Source organism: Dromiciops gliroides, chromosome 5 (assembly GCF_019393635.1).
Source record: "Dromiciops gliroides isolate mDroGli1 chromosome 5, mDroGli1.pri, whole genome shotgun sequence".
In the NCBI taxonomy this organism is placed as follows: domain Eukaryota; kingdom Metazoa; phylum Chordata; class Mammalia; order Microbiotheria; family Microbiotheriidae; genus Dromiciops; species Dromiciops gliroides.
Window position 1 is genome coordinate 120,015,150 of NC_057865.1, and position 15,160 is coordinate 120,030,309.

The 15,160-nt window shown below is 38.4% G+C and overlaps 2 protein-coding genes across 7 annotated transcripts in view; one reads left to right on the forward strand and one right to left on the reverse strand.

Annotated features, from left to right (window-relative positions):
• GRM8 (glutamate metabotropic receptor 8) overlaps window positions 1-15,160 on the forward strand; it is a 952,263-nt gene that overhangs the window by 670,154 nt on the left and 266,949 nt on the right. The window lies entirely within an intron of this gene.
• Window positions 621-12,025, reverse strand: LOC122727924 (trafficking protein particle complex subunit 4-like). The gene is made up of 3 exons (XM_043965881.1): window positions 11,914-12,025; window positions 1,144-1,331; window positions 621-899 (listed from the first exon to the last, which is right to left on the reverse strand). The coding sequence occupies exons 1-3, from the start codon at window positions 12,023-12,025 to the stop codon at window positions 621-623; spliced, it is 579 nt and encodes a 192-aa protein (XP_043821816.1).

Below are 15,160 nucleotides of genomic sequence, written 5' to 3' on the forward strand. Positions count from 1 at the left end.
CTTTAAACCTATGAAATCTTAATTTATCTCCTCTATAGTTCAATATTTAGGTTTATCTAATTTTCCTTTAGTAGGACAATATCTTGCAAATATTTTGTTGTTGTTGTAATTGTTGTTCAGTCATATCAGATGCTTCATGACCCAATTTGGGGTTTATTGGCAAATATATTGGAGTGGTTTGCCATATCCTTCTCCAGCTCATTTCATAGATGAGGAAACTGGGGCAAACAGGGTTAAATGACTTGCCCAGGGTCACACAAGCAGTACGCGTCTGAGGTCACATCTGAACTCATGAATATGAGTCTACCTGATTCCAAGCCCAGTGCTCTATGCCACCTTGCAAGTATTAGGCACTTAATTTTATTAAAATATTGTTACTTTCTAATTTATAGAAGATGATCAGACATTTTCCCATTAGTCTTTTTTTCCCCACAGGAATGTTTGTTATAGCATCTTCAATCAGGTCTCCCTCCTTCCATAAATAGATCTGTCCAGCATTGGGGAGGCAGGACCATTAAATACAGGGAAGTGAAGAGGGTACATTAAATAGTTGCTTCTTAAAAGTACCACACTACCCTCTCTTCCTCAGAGTGCACTCTTCTTGATGTGCTCTAACATGGCTATTTGGGTCTCCATCCTAGTAAATTGGCTGAGTCTGTTTCAAGCTCTTGTCTTTTCTGGAGGGCATGTGATCCTGGCCCAAAAGTCCCAGCCTTCTCAGCCACTTCCAGGGCTAGCTTCAGATTCTGGTCAAACAGCTCACAGATGGGCATCTCCAAAGAGTAGAATGGATTCTTGAGGGCAAAGTCTGAGTAAATTTCATAGATCCTTCTCAAGAGAGAATCAATCCCACCTTGTCGAGGATTTGGCAGGACTACAAACTTGATACCTGTTAGTGTCTGGAATCAGTGGAATTTTAAGGTGTCTCTCTCCAGCTTGGGAGACAGCTGGGAGCCCGTGTCAAACAACAAGTGGAACATGGAGGCTAGCATCAGCTTTTCATTGGACGTAAGGCGGGGTCGACTGAAGCTGATGGCCATGGGGTAGTTGGCCAGGTTGCCCAGGGACTAAAGTACCTCCTTCCCATACGAGGTCTACTTGCCATTCACATCTATGCCATTGATGGAAAGAAATGCATCCCACCCAGATGCTGTCCTGCTGGCCAAAGGTGACAAGAATGCGCTCATCATGTAGCTTGAGTAGCAGGTCCAATGGGAAGCTGAAGGTTTTCTCAGCTTTGGCTGGTGGCGTGTAGTTGTCTAGCTGGTAGATGAGGCCGCCAGCCTTGTTCACCACATAAACACTGAAGATCACAGTTGCTCCATTCACGGCTGTTTCCAGCTTCTAGTCCTACTCTAGTCCTAAAACTCCCATTAGGGGTAAAAAGTAAATACACATTTCTTAGAAAACTATTTCATGGGGGGCAGCTAGGTGGCGCAGTGGATAAGGCACCAACCTTGGATTCAGGAGGACCTGAGTTCAAACCCAGTCTCAGACACTTACTATCTATGTGACCCTGGGCAAGTCGCTTAACTCCCATTGCCCTGAAAAAAGAAAAAAAAAAGGGGAAAAAGAAAAATTATTTCACAGTATATTGGAAAATACAAAAACAAAAAACAACCAACCAACCAAACCCACAACTTTTAGAGTTAATGATCAGGATGTTGTAAACAATTATTCCCCTTCAGAAACTGTAAAGAGAAGCACTTAGGAGGCTCTCTTTCAATTGAAAGTATGTATACAGGTGCAGCTAGGTAGCACAGTGGATAAAACACCGGCCCTGGATTCTGGAGGACCTGAGTTCAAATCTAGCCTCAGACACCTGACACTCATTTAACCCTCATGGCCCCACCAAAAAAAAAAAGTATGTATAACCACTATGTATAAGATAGATGTGGTTCTGATATTAATAAAATCTCAGAAACAAATCAAATGTCAAAAAAAGTAGAATGAAATAAAAAAGGTATAATGTCCTATTTCTATGAATACCTTAAGTGTCTACTATATTTAATTGCTATTTTCACCTTTTACTACATATTTTGCTGCTAAATTACAATATTTTGCTTGGGCACCCCAGCTTGCAGGGCTATTCTTCTTCTTCTTCTTCCTTCTCCTTTCTTCTTCTTCTTCTTCTTCTTCTTCTTCTTCTTCTTCCTTCTTCCTTCTTCCTCCTCCTCCTCCTCCTCCTCTTCTTCTTCTTCTTCTTCTTCTTCTTCTTCTTCTTCTTCCTTCTTCTTCTTCTTCCTTCTTCTTCTTCCTCCTCCTCCTCCTCCTCCTTCTTCTTCCAGTGAGGGTTAAGTGACTTGTAAGTGTCTGAGACCAGATTTGAACTCAGGTCCTCCTGAATCCAGGGACGGTGTATTATCCACTGTGCCACCTTGCTGCCCCCAAGGCTATTCTTTTTGATAAAACTGTCACATGTCCAAAATATTCTTTGATTCTTCATCCACTCTAAAACCATACTTCATGGGCCCCTATTGACATGTTTCTCTTTAATAATCAGAAGACATAATTAGTTAAAAACAAAGGCATTTAATGAATTAGCATAGTGTGAAAAGCAGCAATAAAATGTATCCTTTCCCTCTCCCATCTTTAAGACCATTTCCCTCCAAGGACATAGATAATCAGTAGGTAGAGGGAACACATATAGGCAACTCATAAATAGTCCACTTTTGGTGGAAGGGCAGGTATTTAGGAAGAGCATTTGAAGAGAAACACATTTAGGGAACAAGGCACATAAGTGAATGCAAAGACATATATGGGGCATGTGTAGTCAGAGCACGTGGAGGGGATATTTGTGTAGGGAACACATTTGACTAAGGCATGCATATATGAAGGAATAATCCTTGCCTCTGTGGCTACAGGGCTACTGATCTTTTCTGGAGATTTATTCACGCTGCTTCCATTGCAGTAGCTTCTTAGACAGTCACTGCCAGGCTCAGCCTTTACTGCATACATTGTGTAAATGTAAACTGTAAACTGGCCCAGTTCTATTAGACTCATTGCCTCTGGGGGTGTTGCCCTTCTGAATGCATCATCTTTCAGATTTTGCTACTGTTAGAATACTGCAGGTAGCTCTGGAGTTGTTTTCTCCTTCCTGCTTTAGCCTTCAGCAAAGTCTTTGACTTTAGTGCTCTCTGTCCCTCAAAAGAAAAGTAGGTTCTACTATATTCTTTCAGTTCATAGACCCAATGTATTTTGAATATCTTTTAGCAAAGTGACAGTTCTCACTTTAGCTACAGAAAGGCATACAACTTCCCTAGCAAAAAATAAAGCAAAACCAAAACCAAAATTCCTTCATTCACTTTCCCACCTTTTTTTCCCTAAAAGTGTGGCCTATCTTGTTTCCTTCAGAATCTTAGCAATTTAGTAGTTTAGTAGGAGATTGCCAAGCTCTTTACCACAAAGAGAAGAGATATTCTTATCTGGATAAGTAGTGTCCACAGGCACAGATCCATTTTTTTAGATCTCAACTGTGTGGTCCTTGGGCTGGGATCTTTTGTTAGAATCATCATGCTAGCGGGCACCTAGGTGGTGCAATGGATAAAGCACTGTCCCTGGATTCAGGAGGACCTGAGTTCAAATGTGGCCTCAGACATTTGACACTTACTAGGTGTGTGACCCTGGGCCAGTCACTCAACCCTCATTGCCCCACCAAAAAAAAAAATCATCATCATCATCATCATGCTAACTTAAGGTGAGTTAGACCTTCTTACCTATGACACTTGATTTTAATCTTTTTTGTTGTTGTTGTTGTTGAGGCAATTGGGGTTAAGTGACTTGCCCAGGGTCACATAGCTACTAAGTGTTAAGTGTCTGAGGCCATATTTGAATTCAGGTCCTCCTGACTCCAGGGCTGGTTCTCTATCCACTGCACCACCTAGCTGCCCCTAATTTCAATCTTTGAGGGCTACTCCATACCTATTCCTTACCAAGTCAGTTGTACCCACTCAACTGCCGCTTACAATCTGCAAGATAGGGGACCTTGACTTTTTTGTTGAGTGTCATGAAACCCTTCTGCAGTCTGGTAAAGCCTATGGACCCCCTCTCAAAATGTTTTTAAAAGAATAAAAGAAAAATCCATAGGATTAAAAAGAACCTTGATTAAAATAAATCACCAATATAAAAACAAGTATTCTTTTTTAAGTTCATATACCCTAGTGAAAAAGCTATTGCTCTAGGGTTTTTGTTCCTCTAGTTTCTCAAATTACATCCTCTCTTGCCTTCCCTATTGATGAATATTTGAGGAAAAGGCAAAGGGAGGGCAATTCAGGTCTCCCCCTGGGACATTCCCGGTCTTTCATATGTGTATGTAGACAGCAGAGACTGAAGAAGCTTTGGACTCATCATTACACTGCCCCCCCCCCAAAAAAAAGGGCAGAATCCTCTGGGGAAATGGGTCTCAGGTACAGACTAGTGAATTGGTTAGATTCAATCATTCCATCCTTGGGCATTATTTTGATATGAAGCCTTGGTAAGAGCCACTGAAGAAATGTGAATAATACTTAAGAATTTTTTCCTATGACATTTAAACAAACAATTTTCCCCTTTGCTTGTTCACCTACTTTTACAGAAGATAGAAAACAACTTCTGAGGCTGTTGATAAGCATGGGAGTCCACAGGGGAAATTACTTCAGCAGTTCAAAAGATTTCATCCATGCGGATACTACTTCCGTTGCTACAGATCTCGCCCTCTCCAATTCTAACAGAATTCCATGAGTTCCTATGAACAGAAATTGCTATCACCTGCTAGTCAGCTCACTTGGTCATTCCACTCCACTAAGTAAATGTTTGTATGGTAAATACTATGTATATATAATACATAGTGATTGGAGCTAGAAATAAAAAGACAAAAAATGACAGTCCTTTTCCTCAAGGAGTTTATATTTTGCTGGGTGTAAGGAGTGGGGAATAAGCAAATAGGTGTCATTTCAGGAGGAAGAGAAAAGCACTAACTAGGATTAGGCAGGATCAGGAAAGGCTTCCTGGAAGAGGGAGCACCTGAGCTTTACCTTGAAGGAAGATAAGGATTCAGAGGTCTTCACATTTACATTGACTGGTCATGGGAAGACCAATGAATTTGTTATAGACACTCTTTAGGGGAGGTTGTTTCTCAGTCATTAATCATGTCTGAGTCTTTGTGACCCCATTTGGGTTTTCTTGGCAAAGATACTGGAGTAGTTTGCCATTTTATTCTCCAGCTCATTTAACAGATGAGGAAACTGAGAAAAACAGGGCTAACTGACTTGCCCAGGGTCCCACAGCTAGTAAGTGTCTGAGACCAGATTTGAACTCAGAAAGATGAGTCTTCCTGACTTCAGGCTCAGTTCTGTATCCTTTGCACCACTTAGCTGCCCTATGGAGGCAGGATTTGCCAAAGTAGTAGGTGCGTTGCTGAATAAACCTCAGAGAATTCAGGCTCTTCACCACAGCATGATGGGGAAACAGAAATTATAAATTCTGTGGAGAAAGGGTTAATTATGGAGAATGATAATTTATTTTCTCTTTCAAATTTGGAGATTGGGAAGGCAGAAAGAAGAATATATGAAAATTGATTCCTTATTTATTATCAGGATTTGGATTAGATAGACTCTCAAGGCCCCCCTTCTCTAAATGTATGATTCTATGAGGCAATGGGAGTGAATAGTGATGGTACTAGGAAGTGGGCCTGTGATTTTACTGGCATAGGAAACTCCTACTAATGCAAGTTGACATCTGCTCTGCAACTGAAATTCATGGAGAATTGTCTTGAGCAGAGATATGAAACACATGGCCTCCAGCAGGGACAACAGCCTAAACCAGATTAAAGGATAATTGGGAAATATTTAACCGAATAAATAAAAATGTAATAAAACATAGATATTCCATTTTAAAACTAATTCAATCTGTGGCCTACAGAAATCCTTATGTACAGTTTTAGTGGCCCCCATTAACAAAACTGGTGTGTACTGATGAGAGGTTGTCATAGGGTTGTAGGATGTGACCAGATCCAGCATATATCACAGATGGATCTTGTACCCAGACCTCTTTAGCTCTGAAAGTCAATGTCTTTAGCTCCTATGCTGTACTGTCACCCTATGTGAGGATACATTGCACCTGATTCCATATTAAAAGACTGTTGGTTGTTGTTCTGGAAAAGAACAAAAAATGACATCACTGTGTGGCAGTCAAGGTACAGTGTGTCTGACCATGGCTGATCAGATCAATATGGCCTTGGAAGGCTCTACCACAGGTTGGGCACAAATAGTTCATATGAACATTTGGAGTAAATAGATAGTAAAGATAGTCAATAGGAGAAGTAGAGGTTAATGTGGAGAACTATACAGATTATAGAAATGACAAAATGAATTCAATTATTATACTCTTCTACAAAGATGCTTTCTGATTTTCTATTCAGCTAACTTATGCTAGATAGAATGCTGGGGCTGGAGTCTGTAAGAACTGAGTTCAAATCTAATCTCAGATACTTACTAGCTGTGTTATCCTGGGCAAGTTAATTAACTCCTGTTTATCTCCATTTCCTCCTTGTGAAATAAGGATAATAATAGCATCTACCTCCCATGGTTGTTGTGAGGATCAAATGAGATAATATCTCTGAAAAACTTAAACACAGTGCCTGGCATGGAGTAGGCACTTAACAAATGATTTATTATTATTATTATTATTCTGAACACTCATTTTCATTTGTGTATTTCCTTTTGAAACTCTTTTATCATCAGAGCTCTATCCTCTATCCAGACTTTTTTTTTTAATTTTCAAGGGATTGTCACAGTGTGATCTTGGATCACAGTGATGAAACTCCCTTCCCAATGAAATCAAAGGAAAACATAAAGCAGGCTATCACCACAGGACAGAAGAAGATATTAGAATTCCTCAAGTCCATCATGGTAAAATCATGAAATGGAATCCAGAAATGAACATGTAAATACGACAGGAATCCAGTGTTATTGAATGGGGATGAATAGTAGTATTGAACTAATCATGATGACTTATATTTATGTGACAAACTTATAATTACCAAGTCCTTGGGATATATTTGTTCATTTGATTATCTTAATAATTCTGTGATAATTCTTCATGGTACAGATAAGGAAAATGAGGCTTAGTGGTATTAACTGACTAATACAAGCTAGCTGCTTATAATGATAGAGGCATAAATTTAGAACTTTGAGGGATCTTTAATGGCTGGTCCAATCTTCTCATTTTATATAAGAAGAAACTGAGGCTTAGAGAAGTTAAAGTGATTTCCCATGGCTATATAGCTAGTGGATATCAGAAGTGGAATTCTAACTGAGGGCCTCCTCACTCTAAGTCCAGTACTCTATCCATGACACACCATAAACTCTGCCAGAAGAAACTAAGAGTCAAATCTAGAGCTATTTCTTCTGTACTCATATGCTTCTCTGGTTCCTTAAACCTGATCTCAGATGGCCAGGTCACTATGTCTTGCTGATTTTGTGAAGACAAAAGACTAACATTCACTTTAGCAAATGCCTACAACTGATCTGGGGAACAGAGCATGGATACCAGGAAAAAAAAAATATATATATATATATATATATATATATATATATATATATATGTTCCTGAGGCAATCATTCAGTTCATTTATTCAATACCTACTACATGCCAGATACTACTGTCTTAAGCACTGAGCATAGAAAAGGGGCAAAAAACAGTCCCTGTCCTCAAAGAGCTAACTGTCTAAAGGTAGAGAGAAGGAGAGAGCAAATATAAACAAATTGGCTGTAACCAGAATAAAGAGGAAATAATCAAAAGCAGGTAGAGGTTGGGGAAGGCCTCCTTTAGAAGATGAGATTTTAGTTGAGACTTAAAGGAAGCCAGGGAGGATTATAGATAGAGATGAGGAAGGTAAGTATTCTGGCCATGGCTGACAGCTAGAGAGAAAGCCCATAGTTAAGAGGTGGAGTATGTTGTTCATGGCACTGCAAGGAGGCCATTGCCACTGTATCAAAGAGTATGTGGCAAGAAGGTAAGATATAAAACTAGAAAGGCCAAAGGAAGTAGGTATGGGACAATAAACTTGCAGGGCCAATAAAAAAATCTGTTTCAGGAGTAATATAATGAATGAATGCATGAAGAACATCTGAAACTAAAAGTAGACTTTGTTAAGTGGAACCCAGATGAAAAACTACATCTCTAAAGTAAAAGAAGATGTGCCTAAACTCAGGAATTTTCTTGTTCACTTTTAGGACCACAATTTTCTTTAGATATGACAGTTGTAAGGCAATTAATGGAACAATTTGAAAATTAATTGCCGGGGTGGGGGGGGCGGGGGGGAGGTCGGGGAGCAGCCAGAGTAAGAAACAGCCGAAGTAAAAATAAAACTGCTATAAATATAGATAATAACATCCATTAAAAGTGTCTTCCAACACTGGAAAGTTTAATCACAGTTGCATTCAAATTATTTGTTACACTCTATTTCACAGTTACACATCTTGGGAAATCTATGCACCATTAAACAGGATAGGTTTGATGGGTTTTTTTATAATATCTGGTCAGCAATGGAAAATTTTGTTAGCTAATTTCATTAGAGAGTTTTGGTTAATTCTAGCAATAACAATTAAAAAACCATGAGTATTACATTTAATCTATAGACAGAGTAGAATTCAAATAGGACTGAGTCGGAAATAGATCTCAAGGGGGAAATATCAATACATTGTTGTCCTGGCAGTTATCCATCATCATTCTTTAAAAGAGCCTATCTGTACCTTTGATCACACATCGCTTCTCCTTCTAGTGGTTTGCTATTTAACAGATGGCTGTTCTCTTCATTAGATGCTGTTAATTCTGGCATTGGGGACAGAAAGCTGATCTTGAAACCAGGAAGACATGAATTCAGGGTCCTTATCTGATACATATTAGCTGTGTGACCCAGAACAAGTATTAAATTTCTCTAAGTTCCAGGACATCCTCTAATTCTTTTACTTGTGGAGAAGGTGCCAACTCTTATTGGTAGGGGTTGTTTCCTTTCCTGGGACTTCTTCAAACTAATTGAATCACAGATCCAATACTTATCCTATCAGCACAATAAAACGTTTAGAAGATGGCAGTCTAGCTAATTATTAACTTTGTGTGGTATATACATTTTGTTGTGTTAAGGAATAGTTAAATAGATACAATGTTAGTTTGGGAAGGTGGTGACTGCTAAATTATAATTTAACAATTTGATGATGGGCTGGGATGATCAATTTAGAGCTAGAAGGGTCCTCAGAGGTCATCTATTTCAACTTCTACATCTTACAAATGAGAAAACTGAGGACCAGAGAGGCCAAGTTACTTGTCTGAGGTCATCCAAATATTAAGTGGCTGAAGTGAGATTTGAACCCATATAGTCTCCTATTGATAGACAATATTTTGTAAAATTAGTACGGGTAGAAATGGGGGAGGGAATAAATAGAATTCCTTCCTCTCTGTTCCCTTCTCTAATCTCAGCAAGAGACAATTGAGAATGATAAAAAAAATTGATATTTTCCAAAAATTCTATCTTTTAAGCAACCTTTACTGTGTTCAATCAAATAATTCTACACAAGAGAGGAGAGAAACTTTCAATGTTATCAGTCAAAGCTGAGTAAAAGTCTCTATCCTGCAATTTAGGAGAGGCAATATTGGGTCTAGTCTCCCAGATCCTGATATATTCTCAATTGATTTCTTGTTGCCTTAGTATTTTTCCATTATGTGTTGCTTGAAGATTTCAATCTTCTTAGGATGGCAAATTAGACACACCTTCTAAGCAAGAGTGATACCTTTGTAAAAGGTGCACTTCTCCTTCCTGGCCTTTTAAAAATAGTTCACCCAATGCCTAGCAAAAGTGATCAGCAGAGTGTAATTTTGAAGCTCAACGGCTCTGGATTCTAATTCCTATTTTAGACTCCTACTAGTTCTATTATTTTGAGTAAGTCATGTCAGATCTTTGGGCCTTAGCTTTCTTATTTGTAAAATGAGGAGATTGCATTTGATGATTTTTTATGTCCCATCTCTAAAACAGTGATCCATAGGCCTACTTTGTTGGTAAATGAAAAGTTTTAAGTCTTGGACTCTCAGAAGCAAATGTTTTTCTTAAAAAAATTTCCATTTCCCTCTTATTCTGTAGCACCTGTGCATATGCAGTGCTATTCTTAACTTTGATCAAATCAGAATTTAATTGCAATGACTAGGAGTTAACTCCCCATGGGTTGGTTCATCCTTTTCCCCCTGAAGAGCTGTGGTTACTGAAATTTGTGCCCATTCACTCCAAGATTTTCATAACTAGGCCAGTGGCAAGGCACCTGCCCATGATTGATCCCACTTATAATTGAATAAAAAATAAGCAAACCTGGTCTTTTCTAATTCTCTAGATTTCATTTTCTGTACCTATTTCATTCTTTAAAGATTAGTCTACTTCTTCTTATTTGCCCAGTTTCCTTATACTTTTTTTTTTCATCCTCCAAAGGGGAAAAACAATCAAAGAAACAAATCTTTTAGGGAAGGATTGATCATTCCTTTATACCAAGGTGTGAATGATACATAACAATATAAGTTGGTAATACTCCTATTCTTTTTTTTCCTATAGTTAAAGGAAGAAGGTTTTAATGGCATTATTTAAAATATCATCAATTCATTGCAGACTTTTTTAGGGAGAATCATAATTCACTACATTAGTTTCCTCTACTGTTGGGGGGCAGTTGCTAGTTCATTTTCCTCCTTCCTGGAATCCTCATCTTCATGCCTACATCTCCAGAGACAAAATACTATAAATATCTGACAAGGGCCTCCTTGAGTTTTTAACCCCTTCTGTCATGATATAGCTTTGCTCTATTACACCATTCCCTTCTCTATCTTATCTCAGCTTCTTTCTCAACAGCCCAACCCATAGAAATTACTACTGTGGAAAGATTATTCAGTTCCTGCCTAATAAAAAAAAAGATCATTCCAGTTGATATCTTAATTCTAGAGCTTTTTTCTGTTTCCAGTAGAACCTATTCCATATAGTCACTTCAAAACACACTTATCAAATAACTACTGTATGCAAACCTCCATAAAATTCTACCCTGATGCTTTCTTGAGTAACAAATCAATCAATAAGCAATTATTAAGCAAATCTATTTATCAGGCAGTGTGGTAGGTGCAATAAATGGAATAATCTCTACTTCTAAGAAATTTACATTCTAATGAAGATGACCTTGGTTTTCAAGGTAAATGCTAGCAGATTGTGAACTCTGGAAGACTTGACCTTGCTGGAATGCTTCCAAAAACAACTCAAGTAATTTATTGTCTGCTTTCTAAGGAGCAGCTTAGCTTAGATGACCGTCTCTAGTACATTTGCGAAAAATGGATTCTTTGATCTTGGCAACTCAGGAAACAGAAAAATACACAATGATACTTGTTCCAATTTGGTTTACTGACAGTGGCAAAAATGGTAGAAATGGGGCAAGTACATGTACTGTATAAAAATGAATATAGTTTTTGGTACACTAAATGTCAGGTACTTTTTCCAGTGACCAATAAATTGGGTTGGGTTTAATGAATCTTAACAGTGTCATTATAAGTAAAGTTAAAGAACATCAAGAACAGGGGGCGGAGCCAAGATGGCAGAGAGGAAGCAGCAAACTGCCTGAGCTCTCCTTCTGTTCCCTCAAAAAGAACATTAAATCAAGCCTCTGGACGGATTCTGAAACTACAGAACCTGCAAAGGGACAGAGAGACACAGTCCTCCAACCAGAGATAATTTAGAAGACTTCAGGAAAAGGTTGGTCTGACTCAGGCAAAAGGGAGGCCCAGCACAGGGCAGCAACCCAGCGCCGAGGGGGTCAGGGCAAGTCAGCAGGAGCTGCGGGCCACAGCCAAACAACCGAGGCCCCTGGAACCTGGTTCAAAAATCTAGTGGCCAAAAAGGACAGTGGAAAAACCTACCTGCACCGGCCGGGAGGGCAACGAACAGGTCAGGCGGGAACAGACGCCAGGAGCGGGTGCTGGCAGAGCGCACCCAGACAGAAAGTGCAGGGTGGGGATCTCCACACACCATAAAGGCCTCAGAGTAAAAAGCTGGTCACACAGCACCTATACCCCTGCACAAGAAGCCCCAAACAGGGACTCTGCTACCCTGAGAGCAGACCTCAACTTAAAAAATAAATAAATAAGCTGCAATAATGAGTAAGAAGCAAAAAAGAGCCCTCTCCATTGAGAGTTTCTGTATCAATAGGGAAGAAGCCAACGCAAACTCAGATGAGGACAATACCTTCAAATTGCCTACATGTGAAGCCTCACGAGGGAAGGTGAATTGGTCTCAGGAACAAAAAACCTTCCTGGAAGAGCTCAAAAAGGATTTTAAAAATCAATTGAGAGAGGTAGAAGAAAAAATGGGGAGAGAAATGAAAGCAAAACAAGAAAACTATGAAAAAAGAATCAGCAGCTTGGAAAAGGAAGCACAAAGATTGACTGGCCAAATGGAAAAAAAAGTGCATAATTTCACTGAAGAAAACAATGCCTTAAAAAATTCAGTTGGCCAAATGGAAAAAAAGGTGCATAATCTCATTGAAGACAACAGTGCCTTAAAAAATTCTCTTGGCCAAATGGAAAAAAAGGTGCATAATCTTACTGAAGAAAACAATGCTTTAAAAATTAAAATTGGACAGTTGGGAGATAAGGAATCCATGAGACACAAGGAATCAGTCAAGCAGAATCAAAAGAATGAAAAAATAGAAGAAAACGTGAAATAACTCATTGGAAAGACAACTGAACTGGAAAATAGGTCCAGGAGAGACAATTTGAGAATCATTGGACTGCCTGAAAGCCATGATCAGAAAAAGAGTCTAGACACCATATTCCAGGAAATTATTAAGGAGAACTGCCCTGATATCATAGAATCAGAGGATAAAATCGTCATTGAAAGAATCACCTCCTGAAAGAGACCCCAAAAGGAAAACTCCAAGGAATATTGTAGCCAAATTCCAGAATTATCCGGTGAAGGAGAAAATACTCCAAGCAGCCAGAAAGAAGCAATTTAAATGTCATGGAGCCACAGTCAGGATTGCTCAGGACCTGGCAGCTTCAACATTAAAGGACCGGAAGGCGAAGGAGCTTGGATTGCAGCCAAGAATCTATTACCCAGCAAAAATGTGCATTTTCTTTCAGGGGAAAAGATGGACATTTAATGACATTGGGGACTTTCAATCTTTCCTGGTAAAAAGACCAGAACTGAATAGAAAATTTGATCTCAACATACAAGACTCAAGAGAAGTTTAAAAGGTAAACAGAAGGGGAGAAAACAAAAAGGTTACCTATTAGGTTAAACTATTTATATCCCTATATGGGAAGATAATCATAACTCTTAAGAAACTGTAATGTATTTGGGCAGAGAGAAGAACTTTACACAGAGGGTATAAATATAAATTGTTTTGATGTGATGATACAACAAAAATTTTAAAGGGGTTAAAAAGGGAGTCTCTGGGAGGAGAGGAAAGGGAGGTGGAAGGGGATGAATTATATCATATGAAGAGGTGAAAAAAAAACTATTACAATAGAGGAAAGAAAGGAGGGGGTGAACATTGTTTCAACCCTATTCTCATAGATTTGATTCAAAGAGGGAATAACATATACGTTCATTGGGATGAAGAAACTTAACTCTTCTTAGGGAATCAAAAGGGGAAGGGAAAGGGGGGGACTGATAGAAGGGAGGGACAAAAGCAAGAGAGAAAAGGGTAAAGAAAAGAGCGGGGGGTGATAAAAAGGGAGGGCAGATTGGGGGAGACAGGGGTAAGAAGTAAAATGTCGGTGAGGAGGAATAGGGTGAAAGAAGGGTGGGAAGGTACAAGGGGGGTAAATAGAATGGAGGGGAATAGACCAGTCAGTAATAATAAACAGTGAATGTGAATGGGATGAACTCTGCTATAAAACGGAAGCGAATTGCAGAGTGGATAAAAACCAGAATCCTAACAATATGCTGTTTACAAGAAACACATTTGAAGCAGAGAGATACACACAGAGTAAAGGTAAAAGGCGGAGTAGAATATATATCTTCAGCTAAAGTAAAAAAAAAGCAGGGGTAGCAATCCTTATCTCAGACAAAGTGCAGGCAAAAATAGATCTCATTAAAAGAGATAAGGAAGGAAATTACATCTTGCTTAAAGGTACTATAGATAATGAAGTAATATCAATATTGAATATGTATGCACCAAGTGGGTATAGCATCCAAGTTCTTAAAGGAGAAGTTAAATGAGTTACAAGAGGAATTAGACAGTAATACTATACTAGTGGGGGATCTGAATCTCCCCTCTCAGAATTAGATAAATCTAGCCAAAAAATAAATAAGAAAGAAGTGAAAGAGGTGAATAGATTACTAGAAAAGTTAGACATGATAGATGTCTGGAGAAAATTGAATGGGGATAGAAAGGAATATACCTTTTTCTCAGCAGTACAATGGCACATTTTTCAATAACTGACCATGTATTAGGGCACAAAAAACATCATAGTTAAATGTAGAAAGACAGAAATAGTAATGCATCCTTTTCAGATCTTGATGCAATAAAAATTACATGTAGAAAGAGCCAGGGAAAAGTAGAATGAAAATCAATTGGAAACTAAATAATTTCATTCTAAAGAATGAATGGGCCAAACAAGAAATCATAGAAAACACTCAATAACTATATCCAAGAAAATGACAATAATGAGAAAACACATACCAAAATGTATGGGATGCAGCCAAAGCAGTGCTTCGGGGAAAATTTATAGGCTCTAGTATGCTTACATGAATAAAAAAGAGAAAGAGGAGATTAATGAATTGGGCATGCAACTTAAAAAGCTAGAAAAAGACACAAATTAGAAATCCCCAATTAGATACTAAATTAGAGATCCTGAAAATCAAAGGAGAAATTAAATAAGATTGAAAGCAAAAAAACTATAGAATTAATCAATAAAACTAAGAGCTGGTTTTATGAAAAACCAATAAAATAGATAAAATATTGGTTAATTTGATTAAAAAAAAAGAAAGAAGAAAACCAAATTACCAGTATCAAAGCGAAAAAGGGGGATGTTACCACCAATGAAGTGGAAATTAAATCAATAATTGGGAATTATTTTGCCCCAACTGTATGCCAATAAATTTGACAATCTAAATGAAATGGATTTAATATTTACAAAAATACAAACTGCCCAGGTTAAC

Coding starts and splice junctions, on each gene's coding strand:
- LOC122727924 (XM_043965881.1), bottom strand. CDS start 12,025: ATGGTGTGTGGAGATCCCCACCCTGCACTTTCTGTCTGGGTGCGCTCT. Junction 1,332..11,913: donor TGCCCTCCCGGCCGGTGCAG/GTAGGTTTTTCC, acceptor AGCTGGAAACAG/CCGTGAATGGAGCAACTGTG. Junction 900..1,143: donor GCCAGCAGGACAGCATCTGG/GTGGGATGCATT, acceptor CACTGATTCCAG/ACACTAACAGGTATCAAGTT.